The sequence below is a fragment of the Leptonotus elevatus genome, chromosome 6, assembly GCF_054856555.1.
Source record: "Leptonotus elevatus isolate MCC_2025b chromosome 6, RoL_Lele_1.0, whole genome shotgun sequence".
Taxonomy (NCBI): Eukaryota; Metazoa; Chordata; class Actinopteri; order Syngnathiformes; family Syngnathidae; genus Leptonotus; species Leptonotus elevatus.
Window position 1 is genome coordinate 17,230,225 of NC_141244.1, and position 21,469 is coordinate 17,251,693.

The 21,469-nt window shown below is 41.6% G+C and overlaps 1 protein-coding gene across 1 annotated transcript; it reads left to right on the forward strand.

Moving 5' to 3' along the window:
- The first annotated feature begins 1,108 nt into the window (after positions 1–1,108).
- Positions 1,109–21,194, forward strand: fam171a1 (family with sequence similarity 171 member A1). The gene is made up of 9 exons (XM_086079479.1): positions 1,109–1,543; positions 6,746–6,973; positions 7,508–7,600; positions 9,647–9,805; positions 11,493–11,669; positions 15,148–15,264; positions 15,396–15,510; positions 15,811–15,928; positions 17,512–21,194. The coding sequence occupies exons 1-9, from the start codon at positions 1,441–1,443 to the stop codon at positions 18,982–18,984; spliced, it is 2,583 nt and encodes an 860-aa protein (XP_085935605.1). The 5' UTR covers positions 1,109–1,440; the 3' UTR covers positions 18,985–21,194.
- Positions 21,195–21,469: the final 275 nt, after the last annotated feature.

The window sequence follows — 21,469 nt, forward strand, 5'->3', positions numbered from 1 at the left end:
ATAGGGTTTAGGGTTAGGGTTAGGGTTGGGTTTAGGGTTGGGTTTAGGGTTGGGTTTAGGGTTGGGTTTAGGGTTGGGTTTAGGGTTAGGGTTAGTATAGCCAGGGTTGAGGGTAGGGTTAGGGTTAGGGTTAGGGTTAGGGTAAGGGTTAGTTAGGGTTAGGATTTGGGTTAGGGTTAGGGGTTAGGGTTAGGGTAGGGTTATGGTTAGGTTAGGGTTTAGGGTTAGTTAGGGTTAGGGTAGGGTTAGTGTTTATGGTTAGGGTTAGGGTTTAGGGTTTAGGGTTAGGGTTAGGGTTAGGGTTAGAAACAACAAACAACAAAATAATTGAGAAACACTGACCCTAATTTGACCTCAGTTGAATCAACGTCAACGGTTTAGTATATCAATATGCTGGTATTTTCAGAGCCCATGCCGGAGTCTGTGAGGAATAAGATCATATTGGGATCAATGGGGCTAATCATCGGTCTGTTTTCTTTGTCTGCTGGTCTGATTTACTACAGAAGGAATATGCCTGGTAAGTGACTCATGCAAATTAATCTGAAAATGATACTTGACTAACTTGGCCCAAGTAAGCAGAGCTTTTATTTTTTGTTCCTACCAGGGGCAATAACATTTTCATTATTTTCTTTCTGACTTCCTGGAAACTAATATGATTCTGCAACCTTGTATCTTATGCAGAGTACATTTATCAAATGAATTATTGAAATTCAGCAGAACAACCTTGGTTTTTCACATTTTCAAAAATCGTTTTTCGATTACACTTTGCACACCAGCTGGATCTCTGTGGGACATTATATATATTGTTTTTCTTCTAAGGCGAGAAAGAGTGCCAACAAGTGGGGACAGCAGAGACGTGCAATCAGAGAAGGGAGAGGAGGCAAATACTCACCTGCACCACGAAGCGTAAAAATAAATAAATAAGAAAACTATAATGGTTAAATAAAATAATTGTCAATTTTGGTTTTCTGGTCTGTGCATTACTTAAAGTAAAATGTGGTTTCAGAATGCCTAATAGGCGTTTGAACGATCAAACTATAAAAACGACTACTGTAGGTACTGCGTTCTGCCGGTAAGGGGCGACAGAGTTCCGTAAATGACAGCGAGGCGTCGCGTGGATGTAGCCGTGTGTTGGTGCTGTTTTTTGGGCATGTGGCTCTGTGTGTGAGGCTCAGGGCTGCCTCCCTTTCTGACCCTGGCTCGTCAATAAAAAGAAAGCAAGGAAAGAGGGGTTGTGGATGCGCCACGGGAGACAAGAAACCGCTCGAATTTGGGAATGCTGACGCTGCTAAAAATGGAGAGCCGCCACCTTTACGGACTAATTGGAACAAACGCCGACGTGGGCGTTTGTTGAGTTTGTCAAAGCCAAAAAGATTCGGCAGCTACTTTGCTTCTTTATTCGTTCTTTTTTTTTTTTAGCCGTTGATACTCCCATCTGCAATGATGCGGGCTGTGGAAGGGAAAGGGAGTTGGACCACCGTGCTTGTACTCCTCGTTATCGGACTGTTCGTTTCAGAAGGCTCCAGTAAAGCGTCGGAGGAAGGTAAAGATCAGGCCGAACATATTGGCCCACTGACCCGTTTCAAGAAAGCGAGTGGCTGGTAGTTTTTAGGCTAATGGTTACCGCTAGCCTGACGGGATGCTGATGAGACCCAAACTTAGCTAGCTTAATGTTAGCAAGGCTAGCTGGAAGATGAGACAACTTGTTCATACTTTTTGCTTCGTGTCCAGCTTTGTGTTCTTCCTTAAGTCAATCGCCTTTTAATTGCATTCTACCTATTTTGGTCTGTATTAGAGAGGCATTGGCCGAGAGTCAATCTTATTGTTCAAAGCCGAGGGTGGTGACCTGCTGCTGATTTTCTTGATCAATGGGAAGTCATATTTGCTGCCAAACCATCACATTCGCCAGTTAGACACTTACAACTTAACTCCTGTTTAACATAGGCTGCCAGTTTGCAATACAATTTATTGTATTTGCATATTCAGACTATTGTATTGCCATTGTCACAAAGGAACAACGACACTTCGTTTGGAGCATCCATACAGCAGAGTTGGTAAAGTGCAAAATCCCACAAGATAAATAAATAATTGGATTATTTTAAGCAACATGGTGTACTAGTGAAATGCATGGCTGACTCACAGTTCTGAGGTTCTGTGTTTGAATCTGGGCTCCGGCTCAAAGTTTTGGGATCCAGGGACAATACAACAAAACTACGATGTGCACCCTTAATGCTCGATAGGAGCTAGTTTACAAAAGTACAACAGTGTTGCCAATTTAGCCATTTGGTCATTTATGTCGAGACTTTTTTTTTACCACAAATGTTATTCAGATAAAGTGACTAGTGAGTTCCCTGCTAACGACAACAAGAGTAGAACACATTTGATCCTGTATGATAAGAAAGAAGCCCTGTGGATGACTATCACTGAGTCAATTACACTGAACATTGTCAAAGACATTGTACTGCCTCACCTTTAAAATGTTAGGAAGTGGCAGGGCAGTACTGAATTGAATTATATTTTTTAAATAATAATATGTAGCCTCATGTAAATGAAAGGCTGAAATAGTGCTTAGGAGGTCAGCCTCACTGTTCAATGGTCAAATCTGGGCGGAGCGATTACAACCATGATAGGGTGAATAGCCACAAAGTCATCGAAAAGAGTCTCTATAATTAACTTTCTCTTGTCCACAAATTCCACAATATTTAACAGGTTTGAAAATGTGTCACAATTTACGTTCTGATTTGGTTGCTAATCGTTCCAAGTACTTACTTGCTTCAAACCATGTGACATCACCCTCTTCTATTATTGTTCAGCAATGTTTACAGGAATGTTAAACAGTACCAAGGTTTACTCTACAGAGTAGTGAAAGTGATGAAATGTTACTAATAATAACCACATGGCCCAAAATTGGCTTTTGTTGTTGATATGGTAACATCAACAATTGTCTGGCCAATGTATCAGTCTGCAGTACACCATAAAATCACCCTCATGTCGCAGATCATACACATGACTGAAAGAAGCAAGACTTGCTGTAATGTTGTCTGGTCATAATAGTGTCAAGCAGTCCTACAGAATTCCCCTCCAGCTCTTGTAGTGTTTTTGCTCTTCATCTGCTCCTCTTTTTTTCTTTCTGTGCTTTTGTACAAAAGTTTAATTGACCAAAAGTTAGATTGCATTCTGTTGATTGGTTGTCAGAAACCTGGCTTTTTAAATGGCACTATGCTTCTGTTCAATTTCAATTATTTTTTCTAAAGTAATCCAACCTCTATATGTGTCTTGCCTGTATGATTTGCTGGTAATCAGTCCAGAGTGTACTCTCGTTACTCGCTGTGCACACTCAATGAGAGCGCCACTGCCACCTACTATAGTGGATGTGCAATTACACTTTATTCTAGTATGCCAATAAATAAATAAACAAGTTCCCTGGCGTCACACGCGTCTTCCAGGCAGCTGAGCGGCGTGTCCAAGGGTCATAATAATAGTTATTCTGTTAAATATGTAGTGTAATATGTTCAGGCTAGAGGAGAAAGGGCCACCTAATCTCCTGGCCTGATGATGTAACCTCACCATCCCGTCCTTTGCCGAGTTAATGGGATCAACCATTGATTCCTACCTTTCTTTTAATCCTGATGAGGGGGAAATAGCAGGATCAACCCCTACCATTTGTCCCTTACCTAATACTAGCAGTTGTCACAACAGATTAAATAAAATAAAAAAATCTCATTTGTGACTCATGAATAGTAGGGGTGTTAGAAAAAATTGATTCGGCAATATATCGCGATATTACAGCGCGCACTTCTCCAATTGATTCGATATGCGGCCGAATCGATTTTTAAACATCAATTTTTTATGGCAATATTCAACAAAACGTCTTATTTAGGGTTAGGATTCACACATTAAGCATGGAAGAATGTTATATTAATGGAACATTAAGCCTTAATATTTTATTTCAGTGCTGTTCAAACACTTTTGCTTCAACTTGTATGATCATAGCAAGGTCAATGGGTGTGGAGAACAACTTCGTGCAAGGTAGGGTGATTTGTTTGTGTTGGCTGTTTAGCTGGACACAGTCTTGTGTGTGGTTCCATGCAAAAAAAAGTTGTCTCAGCTGCAGCTACTTCAACAACTGTAACTTGGGAATTTAAAGACAGGCTTGAAAAGGATTATTTAAAACTGTTTCATCTTGGCATTTCATTTGCATGACATTGGCGATTTTGAGCCTGAAAGTGTGAACTTTTAAAAACAGGGATCAAAGTCTTCGTCACAGACATCAACTTGTGGTGTTTTCAGTTGTTTTGTTAAACGTATGTTTATGACGATGGGTCCTTGGTTTTCAACTGAGTTTCATTCCTACAGTGGCTATGTAATCCAAAATCCAAACTAGCAGTATGCTAGCGCAGTAGTTACACAAGTTGTGATTATATACATTTGGATAAAAAATACTACTAGGCAAAACGTATACAATTGTCAAAGGAAAAACAGTATGGCAATAAATGCCCATTTTCAACTCTTTTTGCCACCCAATTGTCTCCCCCTGTTTTAAAATCACACATAGCCGACCTGCAGCTTTTGGCAGTTCTTGCATGTGATAATTGGACAGTCTTTTTTATGCCGTTATTCTCCATATGGCGCTCAAATCCACAGTGATATGGCGTGTGTAAGGTGTTTTCTGTTGTAGTTATTCAGGCTTCCTTTCTTCCCCCAATGACAGAGCGCAGAGGAGATGCTTAGCTTGTTTAACAATGATGTCACCCCGCTGCTGATTTATTGAATGAGAGCTGGGAGGGGTCTGCTGCATTTGTGAGTTCTTGCCTGTCATTCCGGCCTCTCCCAGGGGAGTGTTTTTTAAAGCGAGTGCAGCTGGTACCCCTAACAACAGATCCCTGGGAGTGGAACAGGAAGTGAGGTCGTGACACGCACCAAGTCAAGATGCAGTTTGGAGTTTCCAGCGCTCTCTTTATGCTCTTCCAAGTTCCAACTCTCTGCCTTGCTTAAATGTAATAAAAAGAAGAATGTAGTGAAAGGTCAAAAAGTGGACACGGGGACCTGATTTTTCCCGCCACACCTCTGGCAAACTTGGTCATGCTTTTAGTTTGACCAAGCTCACAGTACGAAGCTCCATATAACTTGAGCTCAACAAATATATCATTTGGAGCAGCTCTGTTTTTAGAGTGCACTCTGGTTGAACTCCCACAAACATTGTCAGGGTGGTTACTGGTGGACCGTGGGATCTTGGAGCGGGGGGAGGGGCGTTCACCCAGGGTTTGTGTGCATATTGCTTAAGGTGACCTTACAAGAAACAGACAGAATTCAGATGTTTTTTGTATGGGGGAGGTGGGCACGATTAAGGTCAGGGAGTGGGACAAAACCTTTCAACTTAATTGAAAGGCCACCATGGGTCGGTCATTCAGCAGCCAATGATCAAATAAGAACATCCTAACAGAGCAGAGGTGTGTCTGTTTTTCAGGTTGTCTGTGCACCTTTAGGCAATGATACTGAAACTGGTATTACAGACCAATATTGCAAATAGATTTTCCTTGTATAATTAAAAGAATTCAGTTGGAATACAAATGCAGTGGAATATTAATTTAGCCATTTCTTTCATAGAAACAGTTTTCCATTAGAAAATGATAGTATTGAAATAATCTGTTCACTACCATTATAAAATTAAAACATTTGTAAAACTAACAATAATAGTTAATAGGGCTGCTCGATTATGAAGAAAATATTCATCACGATTCATTTGGTAATAATTGCAATCATGATTTTTTGGGTACATAACAAGAAAATGTTTAAACGTAAATAATATTAAGGCAAATACATTTCTTTGAAACAATATAATTATGCAAATTCCTTTTGGACCAAACAAGATTTATTACATTATTAATTTTAAAATAAAATAAAAGATGCAACTATATACATTCAAACAATTCAAAATTAGTATAAATAATCTTTTTTTGGGGTTTACAGTTATGCTGATTTTGTAATGGTGGAGTGTAGTAAGCCCTTATAATAAATGCCAGGTTTTTGTGATCAAAAGAAAAAAGACCAAGATAAGTGATTTCAAAACTTTTTCCACCATTAAATGTAACGTTACCATTACAGCTTCAGAGAGGAAATAAATAAAAAAAATCCTGCATTTTTTGCAAGGTTTTGTTACGGTCAAGTGAAAAAAGGTTGAACTTATTGTTCATAATACCAAAATGTTTGGCACAAACACATCACTGAGTATGTTTACATGCAGTCAATATCCCTTTTAAAACCGGAATTTTTGAAAGGCCGTGTAAACGTGCAAAACCCTAATATGCTCTTATTCAGGTTTTTAAAAACTCAAATTAGATCCTTACCCCTGTCGTAGTCCTAATTCTTATTCACATAAACGCTTTTGGAATACCGAATTGAACGGGGTGTTGCTAGGATTTCATTTGATACTTTAACAGCTTTTTTATTAGAGATATTTTGGTTTTTGTATGCAGCGGCCCATGTTTGATGAAGGGAAATGGTCCATTGTTTTTGAGGGGAAGTTGCATTGGTAGGAATCCAGGAAGTTGTCACCAGGCTGAGATGTGGAATGCATTCCCTGCAGACTGGAGCCAAAGGGCAGGACAACGAACCAATTCTGTCAAAGAGATTGCTTTCATGCTTTCATCATCATGTAGCACAGCGTTCCATTCCGTTCCATGTAAATTGCGCCGTGTCATGACTTCAGCCGCCATCTCACTATTCTTCTCTCTCGCGTTCACAGAGGTGACTCTGAAGGTCCACCTGAGCGATGCCAGCACTCACCAGCCTCTGGCAGGTGCATCCATACAGCTCTTTGCCAACCACACTTTGGTAACCACGGAAACCTCACTGGCAGACGGCAACGCCTTCCTGCGCTTCCCATACCGCCTGGGGACCCCTCTTGCCGTCACCGCGACCAAACACGGATACGTGCCAAACTCTGTGCCATGGACACCCTCCAGACTACCTGGTATGTGTCGAATATAGTGGACCGGTCTATTGCCCAGTTGAATGTGTGATATGTGTGGGTTCAAGCCAGGTGTGTGAGCTAATGAGTGGCCTGCTCCATTACTAATTTATTAACCTCCTTTCCAAAAAGCCAGCGAGGGGGGGGGCCTGCTTAAGCTTCCCTTTCATAAACACGCGCTGGTCTCCCAAAGGGGCCGCCGCGCGGCAGTGCTTTGTGATAGGGACGAGGTTTGGGGTGGTTATTATAAGCCAACGGGAACGCCAGCCAATTGGATTATCGCGCTTACCAGTTCAGAACAATGGAGGAGTGAAAGGAAGGAGAGTAGCAAAAGAAGTGCAGTCTGCCGGGCCAGGCTTGCGTCCTGTGCTGCTGACAGGAAGCAGACTTTATTAAAAATGTATAAAGATGGTTGAATGACTTGTTATGTCTGATAGTAATCAGTGAGTTATAGTCAGGTAGAAGTAAGATTGTCTCCATCGCTCCATTGAATTTGCACTGTTAATGCGTTGTGTACACTTGTTGTTTGTCTTCCAGTGTTTTCCTCCATTAGCCTGAATCTGCTACCAGAGAGAGCTGCTACTCTGACGGTCTATGAAGATGTGGTGGAGATCGTGTCGGATTTCCAAGGTAAGTGTAGAGCTTTTTTTTTTTTTTTTACAACCAACTTGTTGTTTGTAAATAAAGTAGCTTCTGGGAGTTTGCATTAATACATGCTACTACCTTTAAATAGTATATACAGTGATGCCTTTAGATAGCGTCTTCGCTTCACAACAAGCAGCCATTGGATGATAGTGGACAAAAAAAGAGGCTTGAAGCTGTTTAATGCCACTCCCAATATAAATTTACTGTCAAACTAAACTTAAAGAGAACGACACGTTACAACACATATCTTAACCTCGGCAAACTCTGCTTAGGCCAGTGCTAACAAACAATGCAAAACGTTATAGACGGGTTAACGAGTAACATACTCACAGGCATATGTTCTTTATCTTCTGCAAAAAACGACTGTTACTGTAGCTTACTGAGTCACTTATAGTAGAAACTATTCTTCGTTTCTGTTTGCATGAACGTATTACATTGCCCTCAGTAGCCAAGTTGAACACATCAGGAGTCGCAGCAGTGACATAATAAAAGGTGTTTTTTGGCGGGAAGGTGGACAGATGAATGGAAATTAATTTGTGACCATGGGGAAAGAGGATTTGAGATACAAGTGTTTTGAGTTACCACCCTGTTAATGGAACAAATCAAACTCGTATCTCAAGGCACCACTATATTTTGTGCAGTACCAAGTCACTTTAACAAGCAAATAAATTGAAAGTTTTTTTGTAAATCATTACAAAATAAAGATTAGATATGGAGTTTGTTGTTGTTGTTTTTTTAAAAACATAATTTACAAAAAAAAAAACTTAAAATAATCAGATAATATTGAGACCATATGTCCACTCCTAGTGGTCACATTTAGTGAATGATTAAACGAAAATGTTGCATATCCATCTATTTTGTATTCGGCATATCATTTTTACATATTGTCAAGCCGTATTTCCCCCACATTTATTTTTATAAACATTGAAAAGAAACATCTGTCTATGTATTCTGGTATCGACTGCTCAGTATTTCTTTTTTTCAAGTCCCGCCGTGCTCTGCAAACACAAATGCAAATAATGTCATTATCGTCCAGCCTCTTTGAACATGTGTGCGATTGTATTAGAAGGGGCTTTTTCAATCAGAGAAAATTAAATTTGTTGTCTTTTGTTTGCCGACTCTTTTGTGTTTTTGAACTGGCAAGGGAGTCATTTAAAGCATGCGCTACACACGCACACGCACACACAATAGATATACAGACACCATTAACATGTAAACTGTTGCCGGCAGGGTAGTTTATGTCCTGTTTGACACACTTCTAAATGTTTGTCTCGACGAGACGAGCCCTGGGGAGAGATAAACCTTGACGTGTGGCACGAGGGGGGGGGGGGGGGTGAAATGCACGGGGGGTAGAGGAGGAAGATGATCCAATCTGTGCTGCAAAGCGGGGATATGGGTGGAGCGTTGTGAGAAAAAGGGGGGATGGGTAAAAGTGTCCAACAGAAGGAGGAACACGAGGTGAGAGAAAAGTGGAGGGGGGGAAAAAAGCATGAGGAGTTGAGGAAGGGGACGCACAATGAACAGAAACGGGGTCGTTTCCTTTTAAACAAACCTGGTCACAGATTTTAAACTATGCTCTTACCTAAACCTTTAGCCATATTATACTCTCTTCAAATGTACACTGCAGAATCATCACCCAAAAAATACAAACACTCACACACAGCTGGATGCGTGTGCTCACGGCTCAGGAATGTTCTGTCGGACCACAATAATATCACTTTGCCAAGCCAGACAGCAGTGTAGTATTTCTCCTATTTATGGAATCTTATTGATATTCACTAAATGGATGCCAGACATGGCGACAGGATAAATAATTGCTATATTGTTGCAGTTTATTGGCCTGATGTCAATAAATAATAATACAAAAACATTAAAAACTGTTGGTCACGTCGTGCAGATTGGGCACTGTAAACACAAAACACAAGTCAGTTGTGCAATGTTATGTTAGTAAAAAAAAGATGGACCTGCTTCTTTAATGTGATTTGTCCCACAAACAGGTGTATGACATCCGCATTTCTGTCTACCTGCAAGGTTTTAGGCGCCAGCCCAGTGTTCATTTCCAGCGCCGAGCCTTGACGCTTCCTGCCAACACTTCCTACGCCAATCTGACCGCACTACTCACTGTGGCCGACTCTCCCTCGCACATCCAGCACTTTCCCTACCTGCAGGTCCATGCCGGCAATGGCACAGGTAGGTGCAACAGACAGAGAGAGGTTCAAAAAGAGGATTGGGACAATGTGGAAGATTGCTAAGTGGGAGTGAGCGTAGGATGGGGGAGTATGGAAGGGAGGTGAGAGTCTAGTCTAGTCCATATGACCCTCTGAAACACAATAACGCCTGTGTGCATGCTGTTTTATCATAAGCTTCATGCCTGCATAAGCTGTGTATCTTTCATTTGTTTCATTTTCAATTGACAGTTGACTCAAAAAAAGGAAAAAGTGAGAGTTTTTGAAAAATCCAACAAAACCCTTTTTCAGAATTAAATTTTAGGCTGACAGCAAAAATACGAAATTGAAAAATTGGCAACAGGACTGAGTTTAATATTACTGATTAGTTGGCCATGTTTACATGAACCAGAAGTTGGTAACCAATTTAACCTATTAAGGCCTAAAGCGCCTGGCAAAACTTGTCTCTAAAACCCATGGGTGACGTTAGTCACCCCTCAAAACCTGAAGTTTTCCTGGAAATTCAACAATATTAAACATAATTGATATCTCCTGAAGCAGATACATAACAGAAACCTAATTCAGAGCTTACACCTGTGGCGTTCACACAAACATAAGTTTATTATTATAAACCTTCAATATTCAACAAATGTCGCATCTGCGGGTATATTTACCTTCAACACTGGAGCGCATATAGTAATAACCTCGGGGAATGGAGTGGCATATATTCATCGTCCATTCTGTTACAAAGCCGTTGAAATTTTCATTGTCTACAAACATTTCTTAACAATATGCCACTGTCGACTGGTTACACTGGTTCGAAATCCTCCCGCGGCGTCGTCAATTGCATCATTTATTTAATAACTCCCGCGAATCTGCGTCAGCCATAAACGCTCTAATAAAATTCCAGGACATGCTAAGAGGCCCACGTCACCCTCTCGTGTATTTTCTGATGCATTTCAACCCTAAGTGACCAAGAATTGGTCAAAACAAAATAACTTATCCGCCCAAAGGGAGAAAAGCGTTGGAGCGCTCCCAGCTTTAACGGTAGAAAGTAAACGCGTTGGAGCGCCCCAGGCCCTAATGGGTTAAAGCTACTGAATGCAGAAAATTGAATTTTGAATCGTTACTGCCAGAGGGCGGGAAATTTTAACCCGAATCCAGTCTGAAAACTATTGGCCAGAGGCTTGCAAGAGTACTGTGAACAGCTAAGGTGTTAATCTACTAATTAAAAAATATCAAATCAAAAGGCTATTGAAAAGATATTTTGGGCAAATTGTTAGAAAGTGCAGCTTTAATATGATTTGCTCCCAGTCGACTCGTCCACACATCATGTTCCGTGTGGAGACGTACAGTAAATGTGTTGAAACAGTGGTGAAAGCATATCTTCTGTTTATCCGAGTAGATTCATAGTCAACGTTTTCATGGTCATCTGCAAAAGTTGAATCGAGGCAAGTTGTTTGTTGAAACAAACGAGAAAAGTGTGTGTGCTTCTTGCTCCTTCATCTTGAATAGCCCTCAAAAGACTCTCACTTCCTGCAGGCTGATATACTTTGTGACACTTCCAACCTCCCATTTTTTTTCACTCTTCGCCCTCTTTCCTGCCCTTCCCTTGTTTTCTTTCCTGTCCGTCTTACCCCTCCTGACATCTCTCCTTTATCTGCATTGCTTTGTGTTACTAAACCCCCACCTCACCCTCTGCCGCCTCACAGGAGCAGAGAAGCCGCCGGAGCTAACTCCTGTGGCGGCCGTCTCCGTCCACCTATTGGCCAGCGACGGACTGGAGCTGCAAGTGAATGAGCCAATCACAGTCTCCATTCCCCTGCCTGCAGACAGTGGCCTGAAGGAAAACGATCATGTCCCAGCTTGGAGATTTGACCCACGTTTGGGTACGTACTGACAAAAGCACAAGGTCGGATGTCTAGTATGGATTTTTCAGAAATAAATATCTGCATCCGCCTTGAAAGCATTGCAGTGTAGTCATATTAATTTGAATTACTGTCAACCGGAAAAGCAGCATAAATGCAAATCACATGCTTATTGTACACTGCTACCAAGTCAAAGATTGTCACGCTGAGATGGCGTGATGAATGACTTGATTCACAAGGTCATAACGAAATAACTAAGGCAAATCTGGCATCTGATGCCATTTAAATACTGCTCACATCTCCAACCAGGCATATTTGCATAGTGTCTTGGGATTGCCGTGACGCGCTGTGATGCATTAACCATTGCCTTGTAAGTGCTTAAGAGGGCACACCACGCCATAACTGCAGCATCACTGCTTTTCTGTCATCATCAATCGTTTCTTTATTCTTATTAAAAATGTCACTTGGTGTCACTTAATTTGTATTATACTGAGCAGCCACGTCTCAAATCTGACTGCACAAGGCTAGTTTACGCAGACCAACCCCAGTCATCCCTCTCGGCCTTCCCACACAATGGTCTCAACAGTTCCGCAGTGTGACACACCTGCACATGTTGTGTCAGAGAGTCAATGGTGATGTCATCTTTTGAATCAGACATGTCAGCGGTGCTCAGCCTAAGCCCGAAAACTCAACAGCAGACCATTATCATCTACAAAGGATGCTGCTTACACATTATGGATTTGTGTATGCATAGTGCACTCCAGCAAATAGGGCTGGCTAGGGCATTTATTTACTCAACTGCAAATGGGAAGGGGGAGTCATCTGTTAGGGGCGACCTTTTATTTGTACAATTTATGTCAAGTGGAACGATATTGAAAACAAAACAAAAAGAGGAATTCAGCGAAACAGCAATAACTCAAGCAGAATGGGTGGCACAAATAGGTCACGTGGCTAGCTAGAACATTAACATGGATGCATACAACTAACTTTATTTTAGAGCTTGTTTATAAGCTTTGGTGCTGCTGTTTTGGTCAGCAACAGGGTTCAAATGCGCTCAACAGGCACTAATTAAGAAATAAATTTTGGGTGTGTCTGTGAACGACAGCATCGAGTAACAGAGAACAGTAAAAAAGAAGCATCTGCATGTCAAATTTTACAAGTCATAAAACACATTTGACGAAGACTCGTTGGGTCACTCGTATCTCAAAGCACCACTGTAGACCATTTCATTGGGAAATTATAGGACTGTTAGTATTTTCCCTCACTCTCAGAGGATCTCGTGGCTTTTTATTTTCAAACATCCAGAGTTTCAAAAGACGCTTTGTTCGAATGGCAAAGAACACGCGCACGTTTGTAGCCTACACACATGCTTGCAGTATTTCCACAACAGAAGCCATCCCAAGACCCCTCTGTGGGCTTCATCCCTCGTTCCCTAGCAACCGCACCAAATAAATAACAAAGCAAGAGTCACTTGACACCTGATTGAGTTTCGCCGAGCAACTATACGCCTGTTTGTGCTAATGCATCTGTTGAAATGAGCACATAAAGCAGACACAAATGTTTTAAACGGTTGGAGGAATACACGAGCACGGTAAAAGGTTCTCAGCATACACACACACTTTGAAACCTGTTTGTCTTGTGCTGCAGACAAGCCCGCGTGTATTAATAGACCAGGCAAGCATGCACTTAGCCGACCTTGTGTTGAAAGGAAACATGGCAACATAAATTTTTGATTTTAACCAAGTGAGACATGCAGGGAAGCCTCAGACAGAACCAGGGTGAGTGCGGGGAGGGCTGGTCACGTGACTCAGTGATTCGTGTGTATGTGTTTGTTGCTGGAGGTGCTGAGTCACACAGTATCTCCCTTTTCTTCTCGCTCTATTATATCTCCTTCTTTTTCTCCCCTGTTGTTTCCTGTGAGGAGTGTTTTTTTCCTACCCTTTTGCCACGTTGTGTACATTTATGTATCCTCTTTTGTTTCCTTAAAAAACAAAGAGCTTGGGGTTGCTAATATGCCAACAAACACAGAATAAGGGTCACTCTCCATGATGTCGTCCCTGACATCCACGGGATGTCGCATGTGAATGTTTCCTCTCCTCTCAGCAGCCAGTCAGTCGATCAGTTTTTTGTGTTTTAGTTGTGGTGCTGCCAAGATTGCAGCTCATTGTTCACTTTTTTCCCCATCAGGTTTATCCTGTCTTTCAAGTGGCTTGGTACATATTATGATGATTAGGGCTACACTGGAAAAAGATTACATGGGGGTGATTCTGTATTTTTTATTATTTTTTATTTTAAAGAAAAATAGTTGCAAGAATGAAGTAAAATGTTAGCAAGTGAATGTCACAATTCCCTTTAGAGTTTAGACCCCACATTTTTTAATTTAAAATTGTCTAAATCCTCTCATTTCAGTATATCAACAGTAATTGTTGACAGATTTCTCAATTGACTGATTATCTTCTGTATTTAATCAAAATAAGATATTTGCAAACCTCTGTTTTTACTTTGGAAAACAATGACGAACCGGTAACATCAATCCCCACCCTTTATTTTAATCACTTTATGAATAAGAAGTATGAAATAAACACCAATCACTGGTTAATAAATAGTAATCTGGGAAAATGCTTTTATAATACACTTTAATGCAAACATAAAAATAATCTGCAACTTAATCCTTAATAGTTTGGTTTTTTTTGCAGAGAAAATTTTCCAATTTTTTTTTCTCTTTAGTGTGGCCCCTATACTTTGTGGTACAATCTACAGAGTCTCCCGAAAGTCAATCTTCAATTTTGTTTCATGTATCATTCAGACAAACGTGAGGCCATCAGCTTTGCAGTTTTTGCACATGGCTGGCCAATTGACATTGGATCGGTGTTGAAAAATTGCTGACTGGGAAGAATTTTTTCCTGTCCCTTACTGCAGTTCAGAGCCAGTTGGAAGTTTGAAGCCTTTGTACAACCAGAAGTTGGTACGGGTGACGTATTGTCAGTTTTGGAAGCATCCGCTGATCACTAACACCTGCGCTAGGATTTTGGTGTTTTCATCAGCGGTGGTATTCACAGGCATTCCGAACGCTGAACAGATAAAGAACAGATCCTATTCTGAGAAACTTGCCAAATTGGCGCTGAACTGCACTTGTGGAATGAAACGTTTCTTGCCAGGCGGAAATTTTCAAACACTACTTCAATGTCAATTTGGCGAGTCATGACAGGATTATGAAAACTGCAAAGACTAAGCTGTCAAATTCTGATGGCCTCATGTCTTTCCGACTGATGCCTAAAATGAAATAGAAAAGTGACTTTTGGGACACTTTTAGGTTTACTGATGAATATACTTGAGTGAGTGTGAGTTGATTGTGACAAAACGGAATCTGTGACTTTTAGTGGAATACTGCCTCCCTGTGGACAAGTAGTGCTACAGTAATGGCCTTTAACAGCGTCTACTAGGAACTAACTGATGGTCAAATATTTTCTAAGATGTAATCAATCATCTTTTTGCACAGGTTCTTGGATAAAAAGCAGTTGGGGCCACGTTCAAAGGGTGGACAACCAACTCATCCTCACCTACATTGCTCCTCAACTGGGATACTGGGTGGCCGCCATGTTTCCACACCAGTCAGGTAAGAGTTGGTTTGACAACATTCGATACCTCAAATGACAATTTACTGGGTAAAAAATTAGTTAGAAAACTGCTCTGCTAGATGATTTTGGAATTTCCAGTTTATTTCATGTGTGCATCTTGTTGTAACAGGTCTGCTGCTTGTGAAAGACATCAGCATGTACCACACTATGTTTCTGTTGGCCATTCTTGGAGGCATGGCACTCATTTTGCTGTGTTTGCTCTGCGTCCTTCTGTACTACTGCAGGTGCGTCATCTGACCCCCTCGCTGTATTTCATTATTGTCAAGACGTATCTGTCCCTCTGATTTGTTACCGGTTACCAGTTAGTTTTTTTTCACATATTTTTTTCAATCAGCAAAAATTCAAGAATGTTTATTCTGCCATAAATTGGGTCACTTTGAAAACTTTGTGTGCAGTCATGTGACTGCGCGGATGCATTTTATTGGTAAAACAAAGTCAAATGTTCCTAACTATAACAAATACAGTAGATCAAGCAAGTACTAATCATGAATCATCAACCAATTCCCTTTTTCTGTGTTGAGCAGACGGCGTTGTTTGAAGCCCCGGGGCTCTCACCGTAAGCTCACACTGTCCTCCGGTCTGGACAGCAGCAAGAGGGACCAAGCCACCTCCATGTCCCACCTCAATCTCATCAGCAACGAGGTTGTTGTTTTAGACATCTCTGCTTTGTTGTTTACCTGACAGAAGGGGGACAAACAGTGATAGTTATTATGGATGATTCAGAGGGGAAAAAAATCTCAGTCATGTGATTTGTGATTATTTCCTTATTGTTGCATAATACTAGGGATGTAACAATATCGAAAGGCTGCGATACGATGTGAACCTCACAATATAATAATTATCATGATATTGTGGGCAGGATAGCGATATTAAAAAAGGTCACTATATTGGGGGGGGGTGATCTCATATTAAAAAAAAAAAGCACATTATTGTGCTTCTGTACATAACAGCAATGCACATAAATAACACACAATCTCTAATAACACTTAATATTGAGGCACTTACTTGCTATTTCATTTCATTTGTTCATTTATTTCAGGCAGCAATCAACATCAAGATATAATTTTCCCCAAACAATAAAAAAAATATTCACTCGATTCATAAGCATATTGCATTCCGCTTCATTTGACGATAGCGTGGATTTTAAACATAAAAGGGCCAAAACATGCCATATGAAAATTAAACTGTACTAAAAAAAAAGCTAACCACCAGTGGGTGCTAGAACAGCACTAATGGAAATCAACCTGACTTTTAACATGTGCTGCTTTTAACCCATTCACTCCCAGCCACTGAAGCAACCCCCTTCGCTCTCGGCTGTTTTACTGGATTTTTACTGATTTTGCAAGGCCCACAGAATATTCTGTTCTATTGCTAGAAAAACATTTTAAAAAATAGTCTCTTCTTTCATCAGGAAAAAAAGTATATTTCTATCTAATTCAGTTTTGCAGCAATTAGCATTATTATATAGCTAAGTTTCATCATTATACACAAATCTGTTTAAAACAGTGGGGAAAACCGCATTTTGCAAGTGCAACATGGCCCTGGTTGATCTCTTGTACTCTGCTGCCACGTGCTGGCCGTTTTTGTAAGAACTACCATTGCTTAAACCATTCTTTTGAGTTCAGAGGCTGCACCAAAGCCTTCTGTATGCTCTAGCATAAAGAAATAAAAAAATAAAAAAGTATAAATACGTCTTTGGGAGCATGGTAATATTTAAAATTAAGCGTATTTATAAGTTTTTGGGGGCAAATGAGTTTTTAATATTGCGACATGACGACGATGTTATTGTGGCATTATCGCAATATCACAATATTGCCGTGTTTCGTTACATTCCTACCTTAATAAAAATTTTCAAAACGAGATTTAGCCAACCTATGCTCGATGTCTAATTGGTCACTGTGTCATTGATTCTACCACGTTTTTTACTGCAATTTAGAATTAAATTCACAAGATGACAATTATACTCAATGCACAGCAATATTTTCAATGTTTTCAATTTGTTGCACCCACTCAAAAACATGTTTTTTTTTTAAGCAAGTATATATTCACATTGAGGTTTCGAATACTTCAATGTAAAATATTATCCCACAATGGGCAAACTTTGAGTCAAAATGAATTTGTATTTGTTGAATCCTCTAACTTAAAATAAGCCAGAATAATCTTTTTGGGATATTAAGTCTGACCTAATCAACTCCAATTTGCACATTGAATGTTTTTCTGTTCAGGTACAGCTGGAGCTCGTTTCCACAGCGACCGAGCCCGACATGAGCACACCGATGCTGAAGCCGTCCTCTTACGAGCGTGGAGACGATCCCCACGCGCACAGCCTGATCCAGCACAGCAAGCACAGCCGCTCTTCGCTGGGTAACAGCCACCACGGCTCGTCCCTCGGCAACCTGACGCCCCGCAGCAGAGACTACCGTCAGTCTGCGGAGACGGTGCACTTAAAGTCGGTCATGTCGTGCGGAACCGACCGAGGCTACCGTCAGTCGTACGTCTCCGTCTGCTCGTCCGGCAACCACATATCTAACGGACTGTCACCAGCCAAGCACGGCCAGTTGTCAGAACATCAGCTGAGCGGTATTGTCCTCTCCCCTTCCTCCCCCCCTCACTCGCCATCCAGAGGGGAGGGAGGTGAATCCAGGGCTCCTGACTACCTTCTCTCCCGCTCCGTTGACCACCTGGAGCGGCCCCCCTCGTTGACCCGGCCCGGCCAGCTGCTATGCTGCGCCTCCGTGGACCTGCTGAGCGGCGGCGAAACTTACCCGAGGGTGCGGCCCACCCTGGTCATCCCCGCTCATTACATGCGCCTGCCCGGGGAGCACCCCCTGTCGGGGCAGACCCTCCTGCTGCAGACGGACGAGCAAAGCGACCTGGAGACCATTCAAGCCGAGCTCAATGCCTCGCAGTCCTCGGGACAAACCCGCAAAGACTGCGTCCCGCATGCCACCGAGCAGGATGAAGGAGAGAAGCTGGTGTCCATCCCAGGAGCTCTCGGAGAAACGGGTCTGGTGGAAATAAACAGCGAAGACACCCTATTGGCGGAAAAGACTTTAATGGCGCTTAGAGGGGGCAAACCTCTGCTACACCCACGAGCCTGGTTCGTCTCGCTGGACGGCCGCTCCAACGCTCACATCCGCCACTCTTACATTGACCTGCAGCGGGCCGGTTGCCACGGCAACGCCACAAGCTCAGGAGGCCCGCAAGGCAGCGGGCGGAGGCACGGCAGCAGCAACGACGCCAGCTTGGACTCCGGCGTGGACCTGAACGAGCCCAAAATGGGTCGCAGGGGGCGGGACGTGGAGCAGGGGGAGCGAGGGATGGAGAAGGAGGGGACCAAGAGCACAACGCCAACCACCGCCTTCACTCAGCTGGTCTACGTGGACGATCTGGATGCGGCGGGAAGCAAGGAAACCCTCAAGTACAATTCCCAGGAGAGCAACTTAGAGTCTGTCCAGTCCGTCAAAGGAGAACCAGAGATTGTACAAATACACACGGAACCACCATCAGTTTCCTCCTCCTCACCCGCTTCTCCTCCTCCACTGACGCCGCCCGACGGCGTGACTCTCAGGAACAATCGCACACTGCTCTCGGCCTCCCCGGAGGATGAAGCACCACCTGAGGATGGAGAGGAGGAGAAGAAGAGCCCCTGGCAAAAGAGGGAAGAGCGACCTCTGCTGGCCTTCAACATGAAGTAAATTCTCAGGCGACCACATGAGATGGATGTGCCCATTGAACCTTTAAATAGCACTGACATATATTCACTGCTCCAAAAAAGTTACGGATATTGGGCTTTAAGGTGAAATTTCAGGATGAACCTAAAAAGCATTATAACCTTTAGGTGAATTTAATTTGGCCTTCTCATGAATGCACGAGTTAAAGGAAATCAGACTGGGTGGGGAAAAAAAGGGCAGACGCAACATTTTGGGTTATTCATTTTGACCCAAAAAGTTAGGTCAAAATGAACAACCCACAAAACAACAACAACAAATCGTTTCAAGAAGGGCCCAACACAATTTTTTGGGGTTAGTCTTTTAACCCAAAAAGTTAGGCCAAAATGAAAAACCTACACATAAAGAAAGTGGTTGTTTTTATAAAATAATCATCAAAAATGGTGCACTTGGATCAAAAAAAGAACCCAATTTGGGCCAAAAATGGAAAAATCGACTTTTTCAAATTGTTAGTGTTGTTTTCACAAGCTCACCCAATTTTGGGGGTTTTGTGCAAAACAACCCTATTTTTCGTATTTTGTAACAACCGCATTTTGGGGGTTTTTTTGTGTGCAAAATAACCCAGAAAGTTGGCTCAAATTGACCCAAGTGGATTGGTCCATTTTTGACCCAAATTAGGGCATTTTTTGACCCAACTGTGTTTACAGTGAACTTCACCCGTAAAGGCTACAATGCATATTAGGTCCATGTTGAAATTGCACCCAAAAGCCCAATATCACAATTTTTTTTGAGAGCGGTGTACTTCAGCACTGGGATCCATCAAACGGAGGGAAAACTCAGAACTTTTATAAACTTTTATGTTCTTTCATAAGAAATTACCACTGTCATCCTCCATGACACACCCGCCCTCACTTGTGTAAACATGCCACTAACAGGCAGGATGTACACGTTGCCTGACGGACTCTGGAGGAGTTTTTTTTATTTTTTTTATTATTATTTTAATGCCACAAAAAAGTGTTGTTTTTTTTCTTTTTCTTTTTTAGCGCTGTTGTACAGCCAACAGATGGGTGATTCTCAAAAATGACAGACTACAGGAACCTTTTTCCTTAAGTAATATGGCCTCGGACCACTGATAGTAAAAGCACTCTATTCCCACTGCCCCCCCCCCCCCCCCAGTGCTTTTGGTTGCACAAGAACAACGCCTCATCTCAACAAAGTTCATCTTTTGAGAGAAGTTTGTTAAAAGACAAGGGTGTTAAACTACACAAGCAACAAAACCACTATCTGCACTGTCATGTAATCAGACAATGTGACACACCACCTAATTGGAGGGTAAGGATGTAATACCACTACTAGTTATACTTCCAGTATAACTATACTGTCTAATACTATGAAGGTTTTTTGTACGAGTTGAATCACTGACTGGCATATGTTGCTCTAAAAGCTATGCATCATTTTTATACGCCTGCTTGAGATGCCTTTGTTTATTTGTATGAACACTATTATTTAGATTGCCAACGTGAAGTGTTTTAACCCGATGAGGCTATTCCCTCCTCTTCAAACGCCTTTATTTTTGTTGATGTATCATTATTTTAACTGAAACCAAACTGTTTCCATTTGCAGTATTTTACCCTTTGGTTCCTAATGTTCCAAGTGCCTTTTTTTCTTAAGATGCAAATTTCCAGAAAGGATCACAATGTTTATTTCTCACCTTATTTTGCCTTCATCTTGCCTTTTCTCCTCTACCTCAGCCGTCGTTCTCGTTCCCGCTTGTGACCAAAAGTATGCAGTAACAAAATATCTCTTTACTACACTGCGCACAGCTTACAATATTCTGCAAGCCCATCGAGAGGCACTGAGATGGTTTCAGCAGGTAATGGATAAAGCAAAATGAGTGTAGGCCAAGGTAACGGGTTACTTTTGCGCATTTGGAAAGTGAACATTTGTTTCAAAATGTGTTTTGTCTGAGTGATGCATGTTTTTTGGTTTATGACCTACTGTATCCATATGCAAGTGCTGGGAAATAATCAAATCCACTCTGGATTCATCTAGTCATAACAATCATCTTATATCTTTTGGTGTTGTTATTGTTCTTTCTTTCCTCTCGCAGGTTGAAATAATGCAAGTTTGTGTTCTGGGCAACCTTAAGCGTTTGAGCAAAGTTGCAGTACAACTCGTATGTACATTGGTCGTTTGCATTATATATTTGAAGTTATTCTGAATAAACAAACAGACTGGAAGAATATGTGTCTGGGTTTTTGTCACAGCAGATTGGTAGGTTTTTGGATATTCATTGAATAATTTAATAGCAGTATCAAGGGTGTTCCACAAGGCTCAATACTCGGTCCTATCATGTTTATGACATCATCTTAATGCACATGATACAGTTCTGCATTACAGTATAATTTAGCTATGAAGTCTTATAAGTAGCCAGTAAACGGAGGTCTCATAATGTGTTTCCTTCATTCTACATTATTTTTTGTTTCCCCCTCCACTGAATGTATGCGGGACA

Excerpts from the sequence above, each read along its gene's own strand:
- fam171a1 (XM_086079479.1), top strand. The coding sequence starts at position 1,441 with ATGATGCGGGCTGTGGAAGGGAAAGGGAGTTGGACCACCGTGCTTGTA. Across the intron at positions 7,601-9,646 it reads GATCGTGTCGGATTTCCAAG|GTTTTAGGCGCCAGCCCAGT; the intron begins GTAAGTGTAGAG and ends TCTACCTGCAAG. Across the intron at positions 9,806-11,492 it reads CCATGCCGGCAATGGCACAG|GAGCAGAGAAGCCGCCGGAG; the intron begins GTAGGTGCAACA and ends GCCGCCTCACAG.